Below are 26,288 nucleotides of genomic sequence, written 5' to 3'. Positions count from 1 at the left end.
GTCTTATATACTGCTAGTTGACTTCAATGCTCTTACGTTATTTTTCAGTTCCTTCTAACATGGCACACCCCAAAGAGAAAACCCCAATGTGTCTTGTGAATGAGTTAGCCCGTTTCAACAAGATTCAGCCTGAGTATAAGCTTTTGCGTGAGCAAGGTCCAGCTCACTGTAAGGTAAATATTGTCCTTACTGCTTGTGCGTTTATAACCCACCAGGAATGTTTTCTTTTTATACTGTTGCAAGTGGTGCTATAATTCAAAATACGTATTTTCAAACTGCTGAGGTTGTCATAAAGAGTTGCAAAAGTATAGATTTTTGGCGAGTTGCTTTTTTCCTCCTTGCAGAATGGGTAAAAAAAAAGATATGCTTCTTTTTGGGATACTTGGCTTTTAAAACTCCATTTAGTGTGTGTTTGTTTAGGACTCTGGATACAGGCAGTTCTCAAGCACTTGTGAATGATTTCCTGTGAATTTTCCAGGCTCTGGGCCTCTTGGCTGCAGCCTGCCTCTGGCTCCTTTCCTGCTTGTTTGCACGTGTCCCTTAGACCCTTAGACTGGGCAGGGAGAGGAGGTGAACGGGGAATCAGTTTTGCTACTTGTTGGCAATCCAGGTAAAAGGTTTGAAGATGAGGGGTAGAAATTAGTCTCAAAGTGAGTATTTTGGATTATCTCTGATTTCAGTTATTCTTGTCATTCCCCTTATCTTAAAGAATGAAAGACTGACTGTAATTTGAATTTGTGCTATTTGTTATTCAGGAATTCAGTCTTTTATGCTTGTTTGATATCTGTGCTGATGTACATCTTGGAACTTAAATGTTTGCATATCTGGCTTTATCTTTTGTAGCTGTAATATGAGAGGACACAGTATGAGAGATAAGGAATTGGGCCTCCTATTTCTGATCTTAGCCTTGCAGTAAGATAATATAATTAAGGATGAGTTGTCTCTTTATGCCTCATTTTTCTTGACATGCCAACCTCAGTCAAGCCTTGAATGATACCAAGTTTCTCTTTTCATTTGATTAACAGTAACATCAGCTGGGGTCGTAAATAGGCGCCATAGGGTAGCATGGTTAGGTGAGTTGCCTTTGGAGTCAGACAGATCAGGGTTTGAATCCTAGCTTCTTACCAGCTGTGCGACCTTGGCCAAGTTACTATTTTTTTTGAACCTCAGTTTCCTCATCTGTAAAATGGGTATAATAATACCTACCAAATAGGTCTATTGTGAGAATTAGAGACTATGTGTTAAAGTGTGGAGCACAATGCCTGGCACTTAGTAAATGCTTGAGAAATGGTAGCTATTATTATTAAGCAATTATGTGTTTAAGAAAACCAGAAGTTTCCCACTCATATGAAGCTAATTTTAACATTATTCTAAAGCATAATTATATTTGAAATGTTTCTTTACTTTCGGAAGGCAATTAGTCATTTTCTATAACTGTTCTGTTTCTTCTACAGGATTTTTTTTGCAGACCTTAACTTTGGGATTCCCTTTATTATAACTGTGTTTGGTATTTTTTAAAACATGTACTTTCTCACTTGAACTTTAGTGCTTTAGGTAATTTGGCTATATGTTCAATCTATAACCGCATTTTGCATTTTTTTTTTTTTTTTACCTACAAGTTGTTCAAAAAGGAAAAGTTATTCCCTCCTAGATGACTGATAGACTATTTAAAAAGTCAGAGGTGTGGTGTACTTTTAATTCTATCAAAACCAAAATTCTAACCTTGCTACCAACCCTCCACACAGAAGACAGCAGAGTGGTAACATGCCGGATGGAGAAGGTCCTGGAGAAAGGCAAGACTGTTCATGAAATTAACTCTTTTTTTGTTTTTTAGCATTTTCCCCTTCAGTATCTTTCCATGAAAGGATCACAGAAATGCCCCTGGGATCGCACAGTGTTGCGGGCTTCTGCTTTTTGACTTCTCAGGCCAGCCAGGGTTTTGAGTTGACTATTGGTGCTTACATGAGTAACCTTGTAAACGGCAGCATAAATACAGGAGAATCCTAATGTTTCAAGGGGATGAAGCGTTCTTTCATTTTTCCCCTTTAGTGGAAGCTGTGCACTGAGGGAATCCTGAAGTTAAGACCTACAAGAAAAATCAGCTGTGAAGGGAAGTCACTCCCATTGCTTCTGGCACCTAGGTTAAATGACCTTGACATACTCAAACCAACATTTCTCATGTAAATTATTTATAAATAAACGAAGTGATATTCAGTGATAAAGAAAATCAGAAAAATAAAAGCTACAAAGGTAGTGAGTCAGAATCACTTTGGGAGCTTATTAAAAATACCCATGGCTAGGATCTCCCCTCCTGCTTTTCCATCGAAATCCCTGGGCATGTATATTTCCCCAGGCTTCCCAGGTTATTCTTCAGATGCATACCCGAGTTAAAGAACTGTGCTATGATGGGTCATAGTTTTTTGACAAAGTAGTAATTCAATACTACTAGGATTAACATAACCTAATTTTAAGAATGGAGCGTGTGCTTGGGTTACCTTTATACTTAAAAAGGAGAAAATAGTCTTGCCATCGTTAGCATTTGTTGAGGACAAAATTAGCTGTTTTGGATGCCTCTTTAGAATTGAGTTCAGAAACGTTTTTAGATCTTTGCTTGGGTCTGATTTTCTTCTGAAAGTAGAGGCAACATCTGAATAGTGCAGTCTTAGGAAAATAAAAGGCAACATTTTAGAACCTGACATTCCCAGACTTGTTCAAGTTTTTGTCCTAATGGGGTTGTGTTTTCAGACAAGAGTCCAAAAACACTTTACAACATCAAAACAAATGTTGTCTTTAATTTGTATGAGATACTACTGTGTGTCTAAATTGAGTTTGCTAAATTTCTTCCATGAGAAGTAATTGAAGACAATTTCTTTTTGGATGGCTTCTAAATAATCAGCATCTAATATTTTAACGTGTAAGAAAACATTTTTTAATCTCTGTACTTACCCCCATCTTTCAAAGCATAGTTTTTTCATGCAGTGTATACAATGCTAATCAATGATATATATCTCTTTTTGTGTTTATAAAAACAACAGAAAGGGGGATCTTTTTAATAACCTGGCCTTTTAAATCATGATCATAAAAAATGTTCAAGGTCCGAGTGACATATTACAGTCAACATCAGGTTTCATGAATTGAGAGCTCACAATTTTCATTTGTAGGTGTTTACAGTACAGCTAACACTTGGAGATCAGCACTGGAAAGCTGAAGGAACTAGTATTAAAAAAGCCCAGCACACAGCTGCTGCCACAGCTTTGGAAGGAACAAAATTTCCTAAACCTATAGTCCGCCCTTTTCGTAGCGAAGGAAGGAATCCAGGTATTATGCGTGGGCCAAGACAGGTTCCTTTCAAAAGTGTGTCTAGAGGTACCCTTTGAGTATATGTATATGAATTATTTCTTAACTAACTTGTTGGTTTTCAAAGCACAGATTCTGCACTACCAGTGGCAAAAGCTTACCTTTTCATAGTCCTTAACCTTATTCTAAAGCAGTGGTACCCAATCTACAGTCCTGGACTCCTGACTGATCTGGAGAAGTGGTCATGGGAGATGGGGCGTGTCACCAAACGATTTCTAAGATTTCAGGAAAGCTTAATGATAATACGTTTTTTTTTCCTTGATAAGATTATATACAGATTGCCAAGAATGTAGGCTTTAGCTAGAATCACTTTAACTCGGTATGGTGATACTGATTATAATGTGTTGATCAGAAAGCTGATTGTCAGAGTGTCCCCTGATCGTTAAAAAGAATGAGAAGATAACTTAAATACAAATCAGTAGATAATATCTCTTCAAACAAGGGACCCATGCTGGGACAACACTAATAAAGCCGAGTGTCTGCTGAAAGCTTGGGAACCACTGACCTGGCAGCTGAGAGGAGGACTGGCTGTTGTAGCAGTTACCCCTCAAGTACCTGAAGTCACCCCAGGCCTTCTGTGTGCAGGAATGAATCCGGGAAGATCTTGGTTACACCTTTCTTGTGCTTTTGATTTCTTTGTGGTATTCTTTCTTGAAATTCATTCTCTACTGCAGATAAATTTTATGAATCAGCTGCTTTTAAAATAATTCATGGGCTGGCCCGGTGGCGCAGCAGTTAAGTTCACATGTTCTGCTTCTCGGTGGCTCGGGGTTTGCCGTTTCGGATCCTGGGTGCGGACATGGCACCGCTTGGCAAGCCACACTGTGGGAGGCGTCCCACATAGAAAGTAGAGGAAGATGGGCATGGATGTTAGCTCAGGGCCAGTCTTCCTCAGCAAAGGAGGAGGATTGGCAGCAGTTAGCTCAGGGCTAATCTACCTCCAAAAAATAAATAAAATAAAAATAAAATAAAATGATGCAGGTTAGGGGCCGCCCCATGGCCGAGTTGTTAAAGTTCAGCGCACTCTGCTTTGGTCGCCCAGGTTCGCAGGTTTGGATCCCCAGGCACGGACCTACTCCACTCATCAGCTACGTTATAGAGGCATCTGGCATAAAAAATAGAGGAAGATTGGCACAGATGTTAATTCAGGGCTAATCTTCCTTAAGCAAAAAAAAAAAAAAAAAGAGGCAGACTGGCAAAGGATGTTAGCTCAGTCTGAATCTTCCTCACCAAAAAGAAATTCAGGTTATACTTAAAATGCAACTATATGAATTATGTAAAAAATGTAATTCTGATGTTAGGAAGAGAGGTTGGTTACTTATGTGACCCTCTGATTTTGCAAACCCAAAGATGCTCTTATAAGTTTGATTCATGCACTAAATTTAGTCAAACCAGTTATAGTACAGAATCAAGGCATTTTTATTTTCCCCTACATACATTCTACAAAGGCGTTTTAAAGTGGGTTTTTGTGTGCACTTAAATTGAACTTTGCCATTGCTAGTGTTGTTCTGTGTTTGCTATGAAAGCGTTGTTTTTAAATGTGATTGTACTCTGACACTAATCTTTCAGGGCTGGTTTGCTTTTTAAATGATTTTTAAAGGTTTATGAATTGGATGAACTGAGGGGAAAAAATTGGAAAATGTATGTATTTTCTAAAGTTGATAATTCTGAGATAAGCTGAGATATACTTGCTCCTGTTGTATATGGAAACAGAACTCATTCTCCTAACAAATATTACCACAGGTCAAATCCCACTGTAAACATCGAGAATGGAAATATCTGAATATTTTGTAGGTTTCGTCTGACTTCTCCACACAGCACCTACTTGCCGCCTCCTCAGTGGCTCTGCCCCTGTCCCTGGAGCCCACAGCCTGGTGGAGTTCTTGAGGGCCTTTGTGTTCTTTGAACTCCTCTGGGGCAAGAATGGTGGCCCTCAAGCTTAGCACAGTGCTTTGCATCCAGTTAGTACTTAATAAATGCATTGTTCTATGAAGTAGTGTTTACAAACATACTTCTAAGTATAAGCCAATAACCCAGCAAGTCAGTACAACCAAAGTTGTATTGGTTAAGTATTCCCAAACAGTAAAACAATTTAGACAGTCACATGGTGTTTTTAATCATGGAACTTGATATGTGTTGGAACTTGTTTCTGACAACTGGGATGTATAGCTTTCACTGATAACTTCTTGTGTGAAGTTCTTGTCGCCTCTAATAGCCCTTACAATATATTTTGTGCTGTTGTCTGCATATTAATATCTCGAAATCATAGCAGATTCTTGGATTTCCTAACCTGATGCCTAGCAGTGAGGTACTTAGACCCTTTCTTGAAACGCGTCATGAATCAATGAGTAGAAAGCATGCTATTCTTTTTGATTTTAGTGACCGTGATTCTCATGTCAGAAAAAAACAATTCTTTGTGTTGATTTTGTGTTGCAGAAAGCATAACCCCTACTGTAGAGCTAAATGCACTGTGCATGAAACTTGGAAAAAAACCAATGTATAAGCCTGTTGACCCTTACTCTCGGATGCAGTCCACCTATAACTACAACATGAGAGGAGGTGCTTATCCCCCAAGGTATGTATGTGTGTGTTTTATTTTTGGTTTTTTGAGGAAGATTAACCCTGAGCTAACTACTGCCAGTCCTCCTCTTTTTGCTGAGGAAGCCTGGCCCTGAGCTAGCATCCGTGCCCATCTTCCTCTACTTTATATGTGGGATGCCTACCACAGTGTGGCTTGCCATGAGGTGCCATGTCCGCACCTGGGATCCAAACCAGTGAACCCTGGGCCGCTGAGAAGCGGAACGTGCACACTTAACTGCTGCGCCACTGGGCCGGCCCCTGTGTGTGTGTCTTTTAAATACAGGTGAAAATATATCTGATCTTGTACGTGGAATAATAAAATCTGTAGATAGTGCAGCGTGAAGTGATTTGGTCTTTGGGCGTGCCAGATGTTGGTTTCAGTCTGAATTGTCTTTGGAACTGTGATTAACGCCCTTTTAACTCCTGTTGTTGGAAAGGGCCTGAGCATATTCCTCACTAGCAGTGTGGCTCCTGTCCCCACGCAGTCTGGCTAAAGATCGCCCCTGTGACTGCTTTGAGTGATACTTGAGCATGATTCCTGCAGCACCATGGATTCTCAGCATTCTGAGATTGCCTGATTATTGTTATTGGGTACTTTCTGACTTTTGAACTTAAAGGGCTTTGTAAGTAGCCTTGATACACAGGTGCAGTAAAATATTAATTGAAACCTGAAACTGCTGTGTGTTAAAAACCTCCTGCTTGGGGCTGGCCCTGAGGCCGAGTGGTTAAGTTCGCGCGCTCCGCTGCAGGCGGCCAGTGTTTCATTGGTTCGAATCCTGGGCGCGGACATGGCACTGCTCATCAAACCACGCTGAGGCAGCGTCCCACATGCCACAACTAGGACCCACAACGAAGAATATACAACTATGTACTGGGGGGCTTTGGGGAGAAAAAGGAAAAATAAAATCTAAAAAAAAAAAAAAAAACCTCCTGCTCACAGTCATAAGACAGTGGATAGACTGATGATCAAAATGAAGTCTTCATTTCTCTGCCCTACTTGGGGAGGACCAAAGCTAGTTTTAAAAATACAAACTCTCAGGGGCTGGCCGGGTGGCATAGCAGTTAAATTCGTGTGCTCTGCTTCGGTGGCCCAGGGTTCGCTGGTTCGGATTGTGGGCATGGACCTACGCACCACTTATCAAGCCATGCTGTGGTGGCGTCCCACATATAAAGTAGAGGAGGATGGGCACAGATGTTAGCTCAGGGCCAGTCTTCCTCAGCTAATTAGAGGAGGATTGGTGGTGGATGTTAGCTCAGGGCTAATCTTCCTCAAAAAAAAAAAAAAACCAAAAAAACAAAAAAACTCTCAGGGGCCGGCCCCATGGCCTAGTGGTTAAGTTCGGCATACTCCATATCGGTGGCCCAGGTTCGCTTCCCAGGCATGGACCTCCACCACTCGTCAGTGGCTGTGCTGTGGCAGCGACCCAGATAAAATAGAGGAAGATTGACACAGATGTTAGCTCAGGGCCAATCTTCCTCAACAACAACAAAAAAGAAAAAAAACCCAAACTCTGAAATGGAAGAAATAGCGTCTGCTATGCTATAGGCTGTTGGGATTTCTAGAAGTGAGGATCCTTTCTAAACGGCTTCTGTTTAAAAATTCCCAGCCTTTTCTGGAGACACACAAGTGTGAATCTCAGATATGAGAAAGTAGAGCAAGTTAAGTTTTTTGTCTCAGCGAAAGCCTAATTCATTTCAGATTTTGTCAACATGGATTAGCTTTATAAATTGAACTCAGGTAATTTGTCAGCCAGTGTATTTTGTGCAAATAAGTTTGAATTGCTAAACAGTATTTGCTCATACTGTGTGACAATTCTAATCCAGTGTAAACTTATGAAATCTCTGGATATACTGATGAGGAATCATTGCCGGCAAGTAAACATTAATGTGATTAGGACCCGTGATGAAGGAAATACTGGAATTTGTCAGAGAATGTATGGGTGCCTTATCAATGTGAGACTGTGATTTTCCTAACCCCCTTTCATTTTTAGGTACTTTTACCCATTTCCAGTACCACCTTTACTTTATCAAGTTGAACTTTCTGTGGGAGGACAACAATTTAATGGGAAAGGAAAGACGAGACAGGCTGCGAAACACGATGCTGCTGCAAAAGCCCTGAGGATCCTGCAGAGCGAGCCCCCGCCTGAGAGGCTGGAGGTGAGGCGGGGCAGAGTGGGCTCCTGACACTTGGGTGGAGCAGGAGGGCGGCGCGGAAGACCATGGCTCAAGCTTCTTTTTCTATGAAGATGCATTGAGAGCTGTCCATAATTTTTATTTGATAGCTTATAAGATTTTGTACTCTAAAGGTTTCTTGCCTTTTGCCCCCTTTTCAAAAAATTTCTTAGCAAGGATGTCAGATGCTTTCTTTTTCAACTCTGTGGCATAGTTTTGAGTGACCATCTTAGAAAGCTTGTGACTTGAGTTGTGAAGAACAGGCATGGATGAATTCTTCAGTGATAAAGATTGTGCTTGTCAGAATCTGCGGTGGTTTATGGTACCAGGCTGGAGAGTTTTCTGAAGCCATTTTCACTAGCCACTCTTTATGGTATCAAAGTGCCAGTTCTGTCTTGCTGCGTAACAAACCAGCACAAAGCTTAGTGGCTTAAACACCTGCAGGCATTTGTGTTGCTCACACATCTGCAGTTTAGGCAGGCCTGGCAGGGGGAGCTTGTCTCTGCTCCATGCAGCTTTGGCTGAGGCAGCTCTGCGGGGGCTGGAGACCCCACTTTCAAGATGGCTCTCTCACATGGCCTGTAAGGTGCTGCTGGCCGTTGCCTGGGAACTAAGCAGGGGCCCGGGCCTGAGGTCCTCAGTTCCTCTCTTAGTTAACCTCCACACAGACTGCCTGTACATCCTCACCATGTGGTGGTGGGGTTCCGAGAGTGAGTGTCCTAGAAGACAGAACATGGAAGCAGCTGCCAGTTTCTTAAGGCTTGGGCCCAGAAATCAGCACAACGTCGCTTCTGCCGTATTCTACGGATTAAGCAGGCACAGAGCCCACATTCAAAAGGACGAGATACAGTCTCACTTTTTTTTTATTGAGGCAAGGTTCACGTAATATAAATTCACAGTTTTAACCGTTTTGAGTGTACAGTTCAGTGGCTTTTGGTACATTCAAGTATTGAGAACCTCACTTCTGGATGAGAGGAGTGTCAAAGAATTTGGGGGCTGTGTTTTAAAACTATCACAATAAGAAAATGATTTTAACTCTTTGTGACTTTGTGATGGGAATATGGGTCTTAGAAAATCAGTGACTCCATGCCATTGAAGGGCCAAGGCATAATGAATATCTCTGGAAAGGCAGTCTTCTCACCAAAGGCCGGAAGAAACTCCCCGAGTAGAAACATCAAGATTTCACAGTGCTGTTTAATCACAGCACAAAATGCCACCTGAAAACATCCCTGGGAAGTGTTTGACTGACTTTTCCTCCCCAAGAAATAAGTTCCCAAAGAAGAAGGAGATCTTGCACAGAACATTGAGCTAAATATATGATGATAGATAGGAACCCGAGTGGACCTTTGATAGGGTGCTTGCTGAGGTCCGTGTGTCCAGGGTCACCCAGCTCAGGATGGTGCTCTGTGGCTTCATGGCTGGCTGCACAGGAGCGTTCTGTTTTGCTTTTGATACAGTGCATTTCCATCTTCCAGTGTAACCAAACACTTTAACAGAGATGATCTGTTTCCTGGGTCCACTGAGGACCCCGTAGAAGAGAATGGACTGTAACTTAGGAGGATATGGTGAAGGTAAAAAGATGAGCTGTTCAGTGGTGGGGTTTGTGAAAAGAGCAGAAGGTAGTGTAATCTGAGTCATTTTGGCGGCTTTTCATTTTTTGGCCTGACTTTCGTGCTTGTCTAATTGGAGTCCGATGGAGAAGGTATTTCTTGATTCCTTCCAGCCAGCAGTTGTTAAACGATCGTGAACACTGGCGTGTGGGTTGTCTGCTCTGGAGTCACTTGAGAAGTTAAAAAAAAATTCCTTGGTCAAACCCACACAATTCTAACACAGTAGGGCCAGGGTAAGACCCAGGAGTGTCTGGCTTTTCCTTTTTTTCTTTTTTAGTGTACCCACTGTCAGGGTTTGGGAACCACACAGGTCCTTGGAATTATCGGTGCTTCCTAGGCAGTTTTCCTCCCTTCGAATCCTCCTTGGAAAGACTCAGTATTGCTGCAAAGGGAAAGTGTTGATGTCTTGAGCCTGAGCCTACCCCATCGCTCACTAGAACAGCGCTGTTTGGCTCAGGCCCAGAGACTGTAGGAGCCACGCTCCCCTGGGCTCCCCTAGGCTCATGGACGTCTATGAGGAGCTTTGCTGGGAGTAATATTCCTATCTGCCTGAGCCCCCTTGCCCCTTTTCTAGTTCTTTATGGTTTGGAGTAGAGACAGAGCCCTTCAGAAGGGGCTCAAAGACTGGCTGGCCTTAAGCATTGCTCCAGAATCGAAAATCATTAACTAGGATAAGACTTTTTCTTTGAAGTGATAATTGAAACACTGGCCTTCCTCTAACTGAGCTGCCCCGGGATTTACCAGGCCCCTTGGTAGGTGGGTCATAGGGGGTAAAGAGAGATATTTTAAAGGGTAACTTTAAATTTTTTTACAAGTAATGCATGTGAACTATAAAAATCCAAAAAGAAAAGGAAAAACAAATGATTCGTAAATTTACCAATTGAAGATAATCACCATACCCATTTTGGTGGATATCAGTGCATATACAAGTAAATACATGCACCTATGTGTTTCACAAAAATGGGATGATGATGTACAGTAACCACCTTTTTTCACTGAAGTATGTATCATGGATATGTTGTCATGCCATTTACTTATATTTCCATGGAGGACTCAAATTCAGCATTCATCTGAGCACTTTTAATGGCTGCAAAGTGTTCTGTTGTGTGAACATGACAGTTTAGTTTTTCAACAACAGAGGCTTGGTTATTTAGGTTGTGTGCAGTTTTCCTGTTATAAAATAGGTAGTGAAGAACATTGTTGTCATTAAATCTTTGCGTGTGTCCGAGATGATTTTGTGAGCCACAGTCCTAGAAGTGGAATTGCACAGTAACGCGTATGGCCCAGTTCCTCCGCCAGCAGGGCCTGAGCCAGCAGGGCCTGAGCAGCCTCTTTGCCGACGTCCTGCCAGCATTGGAAATGATCATTTGAAACAAATTGTCTGTTTTGCCGTTGAAAATGTTAGAGCATGTGATTGTGTGGTAGAGCAGTTCGTCTTCTCCAGAACAGAGCCAATAAAGCCAGCGGTCTCTGTCTGACAGGCAGGCATGGGCTGGTCCCTTGATGACAGACAGTGTCTCAGCAGTACTGCCCCTCCTGCTGTGGGGTGTAGTTGAATGGAGTTGACAGACGTTAACATTAGTATCATTAAAAAAGTGCAGTGTGTACTAGGATGGAAAAGTAGCAAGTATTCTGAGAGCAAAAAATGTCTCGTTTAGATTGGAGTAATGGTGGTGCATTCAGAGAATTCCTCTCTGAGGAAGGGTCATTTAAGCTGAGACCAACGATGAGCGAAAGAGCAGGGGCAAGTACGTTCTCAGCAGAGGGAGCAGCTTGTGCAAAGATCCTGAGTTGGGAAAGCGCTTTTAGTTTATTTTACTTACTTTTAAATCGAAGGCTTGTGGTGATAAAGGATGACTTCTTCAGTGTCTGAGCTGTTAGGAGTGAGGCGGTCATAGCTGCATCATCTGTTACGGAGAAAAAGGAGCCAGCTTCAATGTTCGTTAGTAGGGAAATGGTTAAATAAATGGATGCATTATCCCAGGAGTACCAGAGTGTGGTAGATCTTTATACATGAACATGAAAGGAGGCCCATAGTCTATTGAGTGGGGAGGAATAAAAATTCCGGGCTGTTGTTATATGTATAGTGTGATCTTCTTTGTGTTTAAGTAAATAGAGCCAACTGTGTGTCTATGTGTATATATGGGTTTGGATGTGCATAGTTTCTATCTTGAATGTTATATCAAACTTTAAAAGTGGTTTTTCTCTTTATGATAGTGGTAGAAGACAGACTTTAACAAAATTTTTTCTTTTTCTTTCTTTCTTTCTTTCTTTATTGCTGAGGAAGATTTGCCTTGAGCTAACATCTGTGCCAGTCTTCCTCTATTTTTTGTATGTGGCTCGCCGCCACAGCATGGCTGCAGATGAGTGGTGTAGATCTGCTCCCGAGAACTGAACCTGGGCCAGAGCGTGCCGAACAAACTTAACCAGTAGGCCACGGGGCCAGCCCAGACTTTTTCTAAAAAATTGTACTATTTGAAGTTTTTTTTTATGTGCTACTTTTGTAAAAATAAATAAATGCAGCTCTTCCTGGTCTTGAGTCCTTAATTCCCTTGGGCCAGAAACATTTTTAGGTAGGGCTGCAACTGGAATTGGAGACCTTAATCTTCCTGTCAGGGTCCATTGGACCCTCTTTACATTTTTTAGTTTCTTTTCTAAGCTCTGTAAGGATTGATATTGCATGACTTTTATTCTTCTTTTTTAGAGATCTTACAAAGAGCAAAGAAAAGCATACTTATTTTTAAAAATAGAATATTACAATGATCATGTGGATCCTTTGGACCCTTTCATAAATCTTTACATTATGGAATCTTAATTTTTGTACATTTTGAAACATTTTGCTGTTTGTCATCCTGCATATCATTTCAGCACTATTCATCATATGTTCCCAGATCTGCTAAGCTAGACTAAACTAATAAGAAAATGGAAGAATGATGAAATCCCTAGGTGGGTGATATGGTAGTGAAATAATTGCCATTATTGCATCATCCTTTAATGTTCTTATTGCATTGACTAAGGTCTTGCATCGTCTTTCAAGAAGATGCAGAAGAATACTGGAAGCACCATCTTTTCACTCTACTTTTAGCTTTCATTCAACTCAGGTGAGAATTCAGAATTTTCCTTTTTCCATGCATAATGGCAAAGAGAAGAAAATTGACCGAGGAAGACATTTCCGTTGTTAGAACAATCAGAAGATGAATGCAGAGAGACAGCGGTACTGCGGCCTCTGATGATGGCGGTGAGATTGAGTGTCTAAGGGAAACAGCAGACTGTGAGTCTTCAGAAGATGTCTTAGATAAGTTTTCCCAAACTCAAGAATCAGCAAGTAAATGATATTTCTATGGTGTACAAAAAGGAAATGTGTATTCTCTTCTGGTCAGCCAATGGGAAGGACTTCATCACGCAAGAACCCGGACTGTCCTGTTCTGATTTTTAAAAAAACTAATGTGACAACATTCTTTCATCTTTTATAATGTTTGGCCACCAGAATTTATTTCTTACCACTTGTTGTCCACAAAATAAGTGGACGTTTGCAAAAGAAGGTGTGTGTACAAAGGTGATTGGAAGAAAATAGATGATGTAACAATGAAAAACATCGTTAGATCCTTCTTTGGGGGTTTATAAATCTAAAAGTGAAAAAGCATTGTGTAGTTACAGTGCAAAGAAGATCGCTGTTGTCTCTTCAACAAAATTATGAGTCCATTTCAAAAGTAGTGTGTTTTGACAATACCAGTACAAGAAGAATCAGAATCATGATAAGCTAGAACCTGTTGGAGATGGATTTGAAATCTGGCACTGTTACTGGCAAGTGGGCTGTGCTCTAGGTTCAGGCGTGCCAGCTGATGAGCAGTTAGTGACATTTAAAGGACCTTGCCCAGTTCCGGTACATATAACTTCTAAACTACAAACCTGGAGTAAAAACTTGGGTTTGCTATTTTAAATTCTTAGTAAAACCTCTAAGGAAATGATTTTTGTTGTCTGTTTATTCTGTGTATTATTTGTAAAATGATTTTATTTTTTATTTTTTTTAAAGATTGGTCACCTGAGCTAACAGCTGTTGCCAATCTTTTTTTTTTTTTCCTGCTTTTTCTCCCCAAATCCCCCCAGTACATAGCTGCATATTTTAGTTGCGAGTCCTTCTAGTTGTGGCGTGTGGAACACCGCCTCAGAGTGGCCTGATGAGCGGTGCAGTGTCCATGCCCAAGATTTGAACCAGTGAAACCCTGGGCTGCCAAAGCAGAGCGTGCAAACTTAACTGCTCGGTCAGGGGGCTGGCCCCTGTAAAACGATTTTAAATGTAGAAAAATAAAATGAGTCTGTTGGAGCCAGGTGGTTAACGGTGATGACTGTTTTTCTCCTGGCATACTGAGGGTTAAGGAATGGTTCAGAGTGTTTTTTCTCTTCCTAATGTTGCCTGGATTTTATTGCTGAACCATGCTCTATGGGATTGATGTTAACAGTAGTTCCCACTTCATGCAGGCAAGACTGAGGGCCCGCTCCACTTTCCCCGTCTTGCTGGGAATGGTATTTGTGGGTTGGTTTTGACTCATTCACTGCTTCCTGCATTGCAACATTTTGTCAATCCGGATAATATCAAAATTGTTTATGTAAAAGAACAACACACTCTCACTTCCAAATAAATGTATGTCTTCATTTCCTGTTTTGCATTTTATTTCACTGGCTGCTTTCTCCCTATTGAAATTCTTTTGGAAGCAGTGGCTTAGAGAGGTGAATCTCAATCTGGTTGCTAGCAAAAATAAACAAATACTATAAATAAAATGGATATCCAGGCCCTACCTGCGAAAACTTGAGTTCTTTTTTCTGGAGTGAGGATCTGGCGTCTGTCTTTGTAAAGCTCCCAAGTGATTCTAATGCTGCTGAGGTTACGAACCACTGGCACAGAGTTTATAATTTAGCAGTAGGCCACTGTTTTCTACCAGACTTACGTGGACCCTTGATATATAAATAGAGAAGTAGCATTTCCTTAGTATAAACTTATAAGTTTGCATTTTATAATATTTATAAAGGCAATCAGATTGACTTCTGTGAGTTTTCACAACACAAAATTATAACTATGTATTGTTTTTGTCCATTAAAAAACATGCTGGGAAAGCTACAGTCCTGTTTTAGAGTAGTGGTTCACTCTGCTGTGGAAAGGAGAGTGAGAATGGCTTCTTCATTTTCCTTGAAAAAGAAAAAATATTTGGTGTCAGTAGTTCTTAATGTTGACATTTATTAAATCCGGTACAATTGCCTGTTACGTAGTCTATACCTCTCTATATGTTTGGAATAGGTCATAATTAAAAGTAAAAGTTAAAACTAATTGGACTGGTATAATGAGCAAAAATTTTGAAAATTGGGATATATGCATGGCAATTGACATCTTGTATCAGCCTCAGTCCCCAGTTTGTTTCCAGATTTTGTTCTGGTTGCACATAAGGAGAATATTGTCATCGACACAATTACTTAGCATGAGAGTGGACCATTTTTTTAAATAGCTCATCTATTTAAAGTATCTTTGGATACTCTTCAAATAAACAGCTGTCAGAAAAGTTTGTACACAAAAATGAGCTAATCTTTTAGCACAGGTTAATATATTGATGATCTCTGGTGTGTTAATATTTGGTATGAAACGTACCTTTTTTTGTTGCTTTGAAAAAAATTAAGACAAAATATACATAACATAAAGGTTACCATTTTAACCATTTTTAAAGTACTGTGGCATTAAATATATTCTCAGTGTTGTGCAACTATCACCACTATCCATTTCCAGAACTTTATCATCGCATATAGAAACTTTGTACACATTGAACAGTAACTCCCCCTCCCCCACCCCTTCCCCTGGTAGACACTCTTTTACTTCTGTCTCCATTTGCCTATTCTGGATACCTCATATAAGTGGATATTTGTCTTTTGTGTCTGGCTTATTTCATTTATCATAATGTTTTCAAGGTTCATCCATGTTACAGCATGTTTCAGAATTATAGTGCTTTTTTTTTGCTGAGGAAGATTAACCCTGAGCCAACATCTGTTTCAGTCTTCCTCCGCTTTTTATGTGGGTTGCCACCACAGCATGGCTGATGAGTGGTGTAGGTCTGCACCCAGGATCCGAACCAGGCTGCCAAAGTAGAGTGCGCTGAACTTCACCACTATGCCATGGGGCCAGCCCCTATATTCTTTTTAAAGGGTGAATAATATTCCATTAGGTGAATAGCCCACATTTTGTTGATCTTTTCATCTGTTGGTGGATGTTTGGGTTGTTTTCACTTTTTTGCTATTGTGAATAGTGCTGCTGTGAACACTGGTGTACAAGTATCTGAGTCCCTGTTTTCGATTCTTTTGAGTATGTATCTAGAAGTGGAATTGCTGGATCACATTGTAATTCTATGTTTAACTTTTTGAGGAACCACTGAACTGTTTTCCACAGAGGCTATGCTATTTTACATGTTCACCAGCAGTGTACAAGGGTTCCAGTTTCTCCACGTCCTCACTAACGCTTGCTCTTTTCTGTGGCCATTCTCATAGGTGTGAAGTATCTCATTGTAGTTTTGATTTGCATTCCCTAACGATTAATGATCTTGGGCGTCATTTCATGAGCTTGTTGGCCATTTGTATATCTTCTTTGGAGAAATATCTATTCAAGTCCTTTACCATTTTTGATTTGGGTTGTTTATTGTTGTTGAGTTGTAGGAGTTCTTTATGTATTCTGAATATTAAATTCTTTATCAGATAGATGATTTGCAAATATTTTCTCCCATTCTGTGGGTTCTCTTTACTCTCTTGATAGTGTCTTTTCATGCACAAAGTTTTTAATTTCGATGAAGTCCAATATATCTTGTTTTTTCTTTTGTTACCTGTGCTTTTGGTGTCATATCCAAGAAATCATTGCCAAATCCAGTGTCATGAAGCTTTTCCCTAATGTTTTCTCCTAAGAGTTTTATAATTTTAGCCCTTATGTTTATGTCTTTGATCCATTTTGAGTTAATTTTTGTATATGGTGTAAGGTAAGGATCCAGCTTCATTTTTTCACCTGTGGACATCTGGTTTTCCCAGCACCATTTGTTGGACTGACTTACTTGTTAAAGTACAGGGGTTTTTTTGTTTTTGCTTTTGTTTTGAGGAGGATTAGCCTTGAGCTAACATCTGCTGCCAATCCGCCTCTTTTTGCTGAGGAAGACTGGCCCTGAGCTAACATCCGTGCCCATCTTCCTCTACTTTATATGTGGGACGCCTACCACAGCATGGCATGCCAAGCGGTGTCATGTCTGCACCCAGCATCCAAACCGACGTACCCCAGACCACCGAAGTGGAACGTGCACACTTAACCACTGCACCCCCTGGGCTGGCCCCAGTATTTTTTTTAGTTTAAAACCTATTTAAAAATAAATTTCAAACCAAACTTCTGGAGCCCCAGCCTTCTAAGGCACCTTGCTTGAAGATTTCTGGCTTTAAGGACTCACTACGAGGCTTCTTTTTCCTTAGGATTTAAGCAACAAGAATAAAAGTTCATTTAGCTTAATTAAGCCACAAGAAATGCTATGCAAATAGTTTTGACCAGGCAGAGAGTGAAGTGAAACTGATTGGAAAGAAACATTATCATCATGGAAGGAGACAAGGGATTATAAATAGTGTTTGGGATAAATGTACTTGTACACTGTTATATTCTTTATTGTATGAATGTTTTTTTTTAAATATGGAGTTTTATTTCTTTTAATTACAGCTTGAAACATTGGTGCAGTGTAGGTACAGGATCCACCTGATAAGCGTAAGGAAGTGCACAGCAGATAAAATCCTGGATGTCCTGCACCTTGCCTACTCAGCAGTGTCAGCCACGGGTTCCTGTCAGATAGTTCTCATCTTGGAAATAGGGTTTTACAAATTCTTTGACAAAAGAGTCCCAATAATATAAAGAAAAACACAGTTCTCTTGCTGTGTTTTGGGGGCACTTTGCTATAACTGAGCGTGTCTGCTTTCTCCTGTCATCACTGCAACATGGACATCTGTGTTGTCAGCATGGACGGAGAAGATCTCTGCCCCTCTTTAGTCCCAGCCCTGGCTGAGGGCTGTGAGTGAACCTTCTGCGAAGATAGTCTCAGCCTTTGTCTGGGAGACTTTATGAGTTTGCTCTGTGCAGCAGTACGTGTGAGATACAGAGCAGTTTTGTAATTTGTTCCACTGCATACTTTTTAATAAAGTGGTTTCCAAGGGCTTTATGTCCAGATAAGAAGCCTACATACCTAAGTGGAGAGACTTAGATTTGAACTTGCCACGCCCCACATAGATCTGTCTGTCTGACTTTTTCTAAAATGTGGCTTACTGGTCCTCGAGGCGGGCTCCTGGAAGTCAGCCTTCCTGAGCAGTGTGGCCCCTCGCCGCACCGCGATGAGGCTGATTCATACCCACAGGTCTCTTATGTGTGGATTGTATGGTGGATTTATGAGGTGCAAACTGCCCCAAGTTTGATAGGACCCTTTTTTTTAAGCTTTGACGTTCCCTGACACATGCTACGCATGCGGCCTTGCTCCCTGGGTTAGTGCCCAGTCCGTACAGCCAAGGCACAGTGCCTTTAAGGCGTATCCTCACAGCTGTTGTGTGGACGGTTTTAATAAGAGTTGACTACTAAACATCTATTCTTCCTTTAGGTGAATGGAAGAGAATCAGAAGAAGAAAATCTCAATAAGTCTGAAATAAGTCAAGTGTTTGAGATTGCACTTAAACGGAACTTGCCTGTGAATTTTGAGGTAAGCTTATTTTACATGTAGGCCTCTGTATTAGAAAATACTGTTGGCATTCATCGTCGGAATTAGATTTTTCCTAAATAATATTGGAATAATAATCACATTTATGTGAACCTTCAAATTTAAGATTCAGATTTTCTATTTAGCAAAAGCCGTATTGATTCTCTTCTAGGAGTTGTCAACTTCGGCCAGCTGTGGGGCTCTCGACAGAGCATGGGTGGCCTCAGTGGTCTGTGAACCTCCTAAAATGGTCTGAAGAAGCTTGGTTTATGTTCTCATGTGTGTTCTTCTGGAGAGAGGGTCCATTGTTTCCATCAGACTCAAGCATCTGTTACTCTCAAAATATTAAGAATCTCAACCTGTCCCTAAAAATCTTGTCAGAATAATTGTTAAAAGGACATAGGTTTTGTCATTGTCCAGCATCTGCCCCCCACTTCACCCATTTAATAACTTCGTTTGTTGGAGACTTTATGGTCTAAAAACAATAATTCACGGGTGGTTAGTTCAAAATAGAAAATAAGGTACATTTAGTGTGTGTTTCTTTCAAAGACACAGTGAGTCCAAATAGACTGGGCAGGTAAGAGAGAATTCTTTAAAAGTTTCCTTTAATGGTCTGACACATGGCAAATTCTTTCTTTTGATTTCCATGCTTGGTTATGCAAGGTTCTATTTTAATATACAATGCAGATTTCCTTATCAATTCTTTGGTCTTTCAAAGTTATGAAGAATATCTATTTTAGTCTTCCAAACTCGTGCATTGTTACTTCAGGCAAATGTAATTTGAATTGGGACATCTGCTTAAAATGATTTTTTTCTTCTTCTTCTCCCCAAAGCCCCCCAAGTACATAGTTGTTTCTTCTAGTTGTAGGTCCTTCTAGCTGTGGCATGTGGGACGCTGCCTCAGCATGGCCTGATGAGCAGTGCCATGTCCGCACCCAGGATCCGAACTAGCAAAATCCAGGACCCCCTAAGCGGAGGGCTCGAACTTAACCACTCGGCCATAGGGCCAGCCCCTTAAAACAATTTTAAGTTTTTCATAAACTTCTTTTGGTGTATTTATTTTTTAAAAACCTACCTGAAGTTTATTATCCGTAAAATACTTTAATTTTGTAGCATTTTGCAGTTACAGGCAATCCCCAAATTTCATGCCTGACTTTCATAAAATATATACCTTCTATTATAAGTTAGCGCCCTAAACAGACTCCTGAGTTCAGACCTTAATCCATCAGCTGAGTGGTGATGATTTCTGACCTACAACCTGGCTGTGCTTACCTGCCTACCATGGGCCGCAGGTGGGATGGGGAGTCGCACTTGGGTCGCAGGGCCGCCCCGTATCCCCCACACCAACCCTGCCCTACCCCAGCAGGCGAGCAGGTTGATATTGTCCATCTTCTGGCTTGCAGAGCACCAGGTGGATCTAGGGCTGATGTCTTCTTCCCTGGCCCTACATCCTTTACAGCCTTTCTCCCTCTGTTGGGGAGAGGGGGTGGGGATTGGGGAGGTAATGAGACAGGGGACATGCAGAACAACAGTTAGGACTAGTTGCTGGGTGGGAACTAGGTGGGAGCTTCACCCTCAGAAGCCACAAGGTCTCTTTGGACACCTATTGCAGGAAAGGGAAGAAATGCTCCTTTTCTCCTCCTGAGGGATTAGTATGGCATGAGAATGGATTTTTAAAGATTGAAGGGAGGGGTACCAAGATTGTGAGAGTGGGAAATGCCTGGCTTCCTGGGTCACCTCAGGGTCACAGAGGTGACTGCTGGGGCCAGCTATGAAGCTTGTCACCTGCTCACACTAGTTGCTACCCTGCCTGAGAGTCGCAAAACTTTCTGGAACCTTAGTGAGGGCTTGCCAGTTTGCTTTTGCTCTATGGGGTTTGGGGACCAGATTGCTTTCATCTCACCTCCACTTTTATTTAAGTTTCAGGTTTGGCTTTCAAACTTGTGTTCAGGAATATGTAACACATAGCAGGGAATTGTCAAGTAGGCACGTGAAAGGAATTGTGGAAGTGCCCTCTGGTGGTGAATATCTTTTAAAGTAATAATTGAGAACATTACAGTTTTTGTGTCGGAGGTGGTGTTGAGTTTGTTAATATGAGTACTTAGGTCAAAGGTTCGTCTTAGCTTCCATTATTAGCTTGAGCAAGGACTTTATTTTTCTACAGTTCTGTCTCTTGCACCTGGAAGACTGCCTGGCATATATTGGATGCTTAGGAAATATTTACTAAATAAATGGACAGAATAGTTTTTTTTTTTTTTTGACTAAGTTTTTGGTAGCAAAATCTGTCACATAGGAAGCTGGGTTAAATGTTTAATAGGAGAAAACAGGAGCCATTTGTACAGTTCTTTAGAAAAATATTTACAGCTTGATTTTTGATAAAATGTCTAGTTTTAGTTAGAAAACCTGGTGCTGCTGATTGATGTGGTCACTGGAAGGCAGTTGTGACTTGGTCGCTAAATCCTTTCCGGGTCAGACTCGAGTTGTCGATCGGGGGGCTGGTGACGTGAATGGGCAGTGCAGATGGTTCTCAGGCGCCGGGTGGAGCTGTGAACCTGGAGTGAGCCGTGGGCGTGGCTGCTCTGATCTGAGGACGCGGAAAGCACTGTTCAGGGAGGGAGCATTTCGGAATCTAGGCATCAGTGTGGAGGTGGGGTGTGAGGGCGACCTGGGGGAGCTCTCTAGAATCCGTCTGCAGGTGCCTTTCACGCTGGGCCCTTCCCCGCACCCCTCTTCCTTTTCGAGCAGTGCGGGCCTCTTTCTGAGGTGCCTCTCGCTCTCACCTCGGGAGCACGACCGTTTCTTGGGCTCACATAGTTTTCCTAGCCATTTTTCCAACTTTTTATTTTGAAAAATTTCAAATCTATGGAAAAGTTGCAAGAATAGGACAGTGACTATATCCTTCACTGAGATTCACCAGTGGTTAACGTTTTACCACATTCACTTCTTTCTCTGTAAATGTATATATTTTATTTTCTATTTTTTACTTTTGCTGAATCATTTGAGAGCAAGTGGCAGACGTGCCCTTAACTCCTAATATTTCAGCAAGTATCTCTTAAGAACAAGGACCTTATCTTAAATAACCACAATCTAATTATCAAATACGGGACATTTAGCATTGCTGTGAGACTGTTATCTAATATACACCCTGTAGGCACGTTTTGCCAGTTGTCCTCGTGATGTCCTTTATAGAAAGTATTTTCTTGTTCCAGTGTCCAGAACAGGATCACGTGTTGTTTTTAACGAGACGTGTGCATCTTGTTAGTCTCTAATCTGTCACACTTCCTCAGCCAGTTTTTGTCCTTCATGACATTGACATTTTAAAAAGTCAGTTATTTTGTAGAATGGCCCTCAGTTTGGATTCGCCTGATTCTTTCCTCATGATTAGTTTCAGGTTGTGCATTTTTTGGCCGGAACACCACAGAGGTGGTATCGATTTTTCTCAGCATCACCTAATGTTATTTTCTCCCAGTGTTGGTGATGTTGGCTTCCCTGGTCTACACCAGATGAGCTCCGCTCTAAGGAGACTTCTTTCCCCTTGTAGTTAATCCCTGGCCTGTGGGACAACGCTGGGAGGCTGTGCCCTGACCGTGCCCCAGGTGTTCTGGCATCATCGACAGTTCTTCCCGGCGTCGGTTACTGCTGTGCTGGGTGTCAAAAGTGGCTTTTCTGCGTTTCCAAGCTGGCATTGTACTGTAAAGAATATCCCCCGCACCCCGAGTTACATTCATTTATGTCAGTGCAGGTGCATTGCGGCTTTCTTTTTCAGAGTGTCGCTCCGTTATTATCATTGTTGATTTTGATGTTCAAATTGCCATTCAAGCTGACTCCTGTGTCCTTTGATATGCCCTCATCAGTTTGTTTTGTGAGGGGGGCGGGGGCTCAGGTTTCTTGAGGCAGAATTTACATACAGTAAAGTTCACCTTATTTAGATAGACAGTTCGCCGTTTATACAATTTGATGACGGTATGTAGTTGCATAACCGTCACTGTAGTTAGAGTAGAGTAGAACATCTTTCACCCCATGAAGTTCCCTTCGTTACCCTTTGTGGTCAGGCCCTTCCCTCCATCCTCAGCCTTGGGCAACCGCTGATCTGATTCTGTCCCTACAGCTTTGCTTTTTCAGAATGTTACATAACTGGAATTAGAGAGTATATTGCCTGTCATGTGGCTTTTTTAACTGAATATAATGCAGATTTTGAGTCATCTGTGTTGCGTGTGTCAGTAGTTCATTTCTTTTTGTTGCTGCATAGTAGTCCATTGTATGGACGTACCAAAACTTAGGCATCTCTTTACCAGGTGAAGAACATTTGGGTTGTTTCTAGTTGTTGGTGATTATGAATAAAGCTACCATAAATATGTGCATACATTTGTAGGGACATGTTTTCATTTTTCTTGGAAATACTTGGGAGTGGATTTGCTGGGTTGCATGCTAAGTATATCTTTAACTTTATAACTTTTTGACTTTATAAGAAGCTGCCAAACTGTTTTCCAAATTGGGTGTATCATTGTAGCTTCCCACAGCAGTGCATGAGAGTTTTAGTTGCTCTGCGTCCTCTCCAGCATTTGGTATTGTCAGGTTTTAAAATTTTAGTCATTCTAGTAAGTGTGTAGTAGTAACTCATGGTTTTAATTTGTATTTCCATGAAGACTAGTGATAGTGAGCATGTTTTCGTTTGCTTATTTCCCACCTGAATATCTTCTTTGGAGAAGTGTCTGTTCAGATCTTTTGCCAATTTTTTTATTGAGTTGTCATATTGTTATTGAGTTTTGAGGGTTCCTTATATATTCTGAATACAGTTCTTTTATCAGATATGTATTTTCCAAATATTTTCTCCCAGTGGCTTGTCTTTGGTTTTTTTAACAGTGAGGTCCAAACAGCAGAAATATTTAATTTTGGAGAGGTCTGGTTTGCTAAATTTTTCTTTTATGGCTCGTGGTGGTTGTGTCCTATCTAAGATACCTTTGCCTAACCTAAGGTTATTCTCTTTTGCTTTCTTCCATAAGTTTTATAGTTTTAGCTCTTAAATTTAGGTTTATGATTCATTTTGAGTTATAATTTTTATATATACTGTGAGGTAAGAGTCAGGGGTCTTTTTTCTTTCTTTTGTATTTGGATGTCTAATTGTCCCTGCCCCTATGCTCTCACCTCCCCTCTTCAGATCTTGAGAACTTCCTTACTTTGTGATACAACCAGATGTTTTAGCCTTACTTTGCACTTTCTCTGCTCTAGCTTTGGCCCCAGTGGAAATGGAAATTCTAATAGAAATGGCCTCAGCTGTTCCTCCCAGGAGCCCCAGTTCCCTTTACGCAGAGTGGAGTGTGGAGCCCAAGATGAGGGTGCTGGGTGTGCTGACTGCTGCTGGGGAGCCATCGCTTCCAGGCCCTACTGGCAGATAGTGCTAGGAAATACGTGTGTTTTTAAAATCACAAGGTTCTACCTCTGTTTTCAATCTACCATCACAGGATTCTTCCTCTCTCTTCCTTATTCCGTATTTGGATCTCCTTTTTCCCATTATGAGAATCTGGTCCCAACAGCATCAATATATTTACCCAACACGATCAACAACAAACCTACTAAGTAAAGTTTAAGATGCCCTTGCGGTTCTTTTTATCTTTATACTGAAGGTGTATCGTTAGCGAATTGTGCTCCAAAGTTACTTGGATTGTTTTTCCCCTACACTAACAGTCTGTTGAAGTGTGCTTCATACACCATAAAGTGTACATATCTTACATGCACAGCCCATTGCATTTTAACATAGGTACAAACCTGTGATTCACCACCCAGATCAAGATAGAGAACATTTCCATAACCTCCAGAAGTCTCTGGGTCCCTCTCCAGTTAAAACCCGCCCAGAAGACGCTGCTTTCTGTCATCAGTATAGATCTCTTTTCTTTGTTCTTAGGCTTCATATAAAAAGAATGATAGTGTGCATTGTTTGGTGTTGAGTTTCTTATCCTCAGTAGAATGTGTTTGAGTCTCATCCATGCATATCAGTAGTTTAGTTTATTGCTGAGGTGTATTCCACTGTTTGAATATAAAACTGGAATTTACCTGTTCTCCTGTTGCTGGACATGTGAGTTGTGTTCGCCTGGGAAGCTATCGTGAATAAGGCTGCTAAGTCGTCTTCTGTACACGGGCACTCAGAATTAAGTCAAAGGGTAGGTGTTTATAAAAATTGTCAGACTATTTCCTAAATTGATTGTACCAGCTTACACTCTCACCAGTTGCTATACATCCTTGTCAGTACTTGATATCGTCACTTTTTAATTTTAACCAAATTGGGATGTGTGTGTGTGTGGGGGGGTAGTATTTCACTGTGGTTTCAGTTTCCAGTTCCCTGATGACTAATGATGAGCACTTTTTCATATGCTTATTGGCCATTTAGAGATCTTATTTTGTAAAGTATCTGTTCAAATGTTTTTTTTTAACTGAGTAGTTTGTCTTTGTATTATTGACTTGTGGGAGTTCTTTATATTCTGGATATAAATCCCTTGTCAGATATATATATTGCAAATATTCTCTCACATTCTATGGGTTCCCTCTTTTACTTTTTATTTATTTTTTTATTTTATTTTATCTGGGGCTTTTTTGTTGAAGAAGTTTCACCCTGAGCTAACATCTGTTGCCAATCTTCCTCTTTTTTGTATGAGAGCTGCTGTGATGGCATGGCCAGTGACAGATGAGTCGTGTAGGTCCACGCCCAGGAACCAAACCTGGGCTGCCGAAGCAGAGTGCACTGAACTTAACCACTAGGCCACCAGGGCTGGCCCCCCTATTTTACTTTTTAAGTGCTGTCTTTTAAAAAGCAGTTTTTGGTTTTGAGGAGCTGCAGTTTTATTTTCTGTATGGATGGTGACTTTTGTGTTTAAGAACTCTGCCAACTCTTGCTCATGAAGTTTTCTCCTATAGGCTTTATAGTCTTAGCTTTCACATTTGGGTCTGTGTTCCAGCTCCAGGTAAGTTTTGTCTGTGGTCGAGTTCAAGATTGTAGTTCAGTTTTTTCCCATGTGGATATCTAGTTGCTCCAATACCGTTTTTAAAAAAAATGGACTTTGGATTTGCTTTGGTGTGTTTGCCAAAAATCAAGAGATCATATATGTGCAGGTCTGTTTCTGCCTTCTCTTATGTTTTATTCACCTGTTTGTTTATCCTTAAACAATCCCATGATGTCGTAATTGCTGTGACTTTATAGGACGTCTTGAAATCTGGTAGTGTAAGCCTCTACCTTAGTTGTTCTTTTCAAGGGGGTCTTGGCTGGTGTAGGTTGGATCTGATTTTTATTTTCCTTCTGTGTGATTATGTAGCCACTGTCATATACAGTTAGGTTTCTGTTCATATTCCATTTTAGTGTTTTTCTCTGTCGACTTTTTATATTTTTAATATGTAAAACACTAAATGGTTCCAGAAGTCAAAGCTGTACAGAAACATACATTCAGAAGTGTCATCTTGTCCCCTCTACCACAATCTCTTCCACCTGCTGTAAGGAATTAATTCCACGGGTTTCTGCTCTCTCCTTCTTGTGCTTCTTTTTGCAAAAATAAGCGTATGTACACAAGTGTATGTCTCTATATATACATATATGTATGTATACATATATATAAAACGCTTTTTTTTTACACAAAAGTTCGGGTATCATAGATACACTTCTACAGTTTGCTTTTTTACTTACTGTGTCCTGGAAGTCACTATCGGTCTTAGAGAAGATTTTCTCATTCTCTTTTACAGCTGCACAGCAGCCAGTATTTAACCACTTCAGTCTTGGCTGGAGGCTCAGAGCAAATATTAAACTTGAACTCTTTTGCAGCAATTCTTTCTGGGCTTTGCCGGGCCA

General features: G+C 40.9%; 1 protein-coding gene across 33 annotated transcripts in view; it reads left to right on the top strand.

Annotated features, from left to right (window-relative positions):
* Window positions 1–26,288, top strand: part of STAU1 (staufen double-stranded RNA binding protein 1) — a 54,791-nt gene that overhangs the window by 18,233 nt on the left and 10,270 nt on the right. For 10 of the 33 annotated variants that reach the window (XM_070588511.1, XM_070588506.1, XM_070588514.1 and 7 more), the window contains 3 exons: window positions 5,794–5,932; window positions 7,929–8,094; window positions 18,362–18,460. In XM_070588511.1, the coding sequence (XP_070444612.1) occupies window positions 5,832–5,932; window positions 7,929–8,094; window positions 18,362–18,460 (366 nt within the window). In that variant the 5' untranslated portion in view covers window positions 5,794–5,831. Of the gene's footprint in view, window positions 1–48; window positions 174–3,161; window positions 3,367–5,793; window positions 5,933–7,928; window positions 8,095–18,361; window positions 18,461–26,288 lie in introns of all 33 variants that reach the window. The other 23 variants (XM_070588512.1, XM_070588518.1, XM_070588508.1 and 20 more) reach the window with 5 other exon arrangements.

This window comes from Equus przewalskii, chromosome 21, assembly GCF_037783145.1.
Source record: "Equus przewalskii isolate Varuska chromosome 21, EquPr2, whole genome shotgun sequence".
Taxonomy (NCBI): Eukaryota; Metazoa; Chordata; class Mammalia; order Perissodactyla; family Equidae; genus Equus; species Equus przewalskii.
Note: the sequence above shows the minus strand (reverse complement) of the source record. Positions and strands in the feature narration are given on the sequence as shown.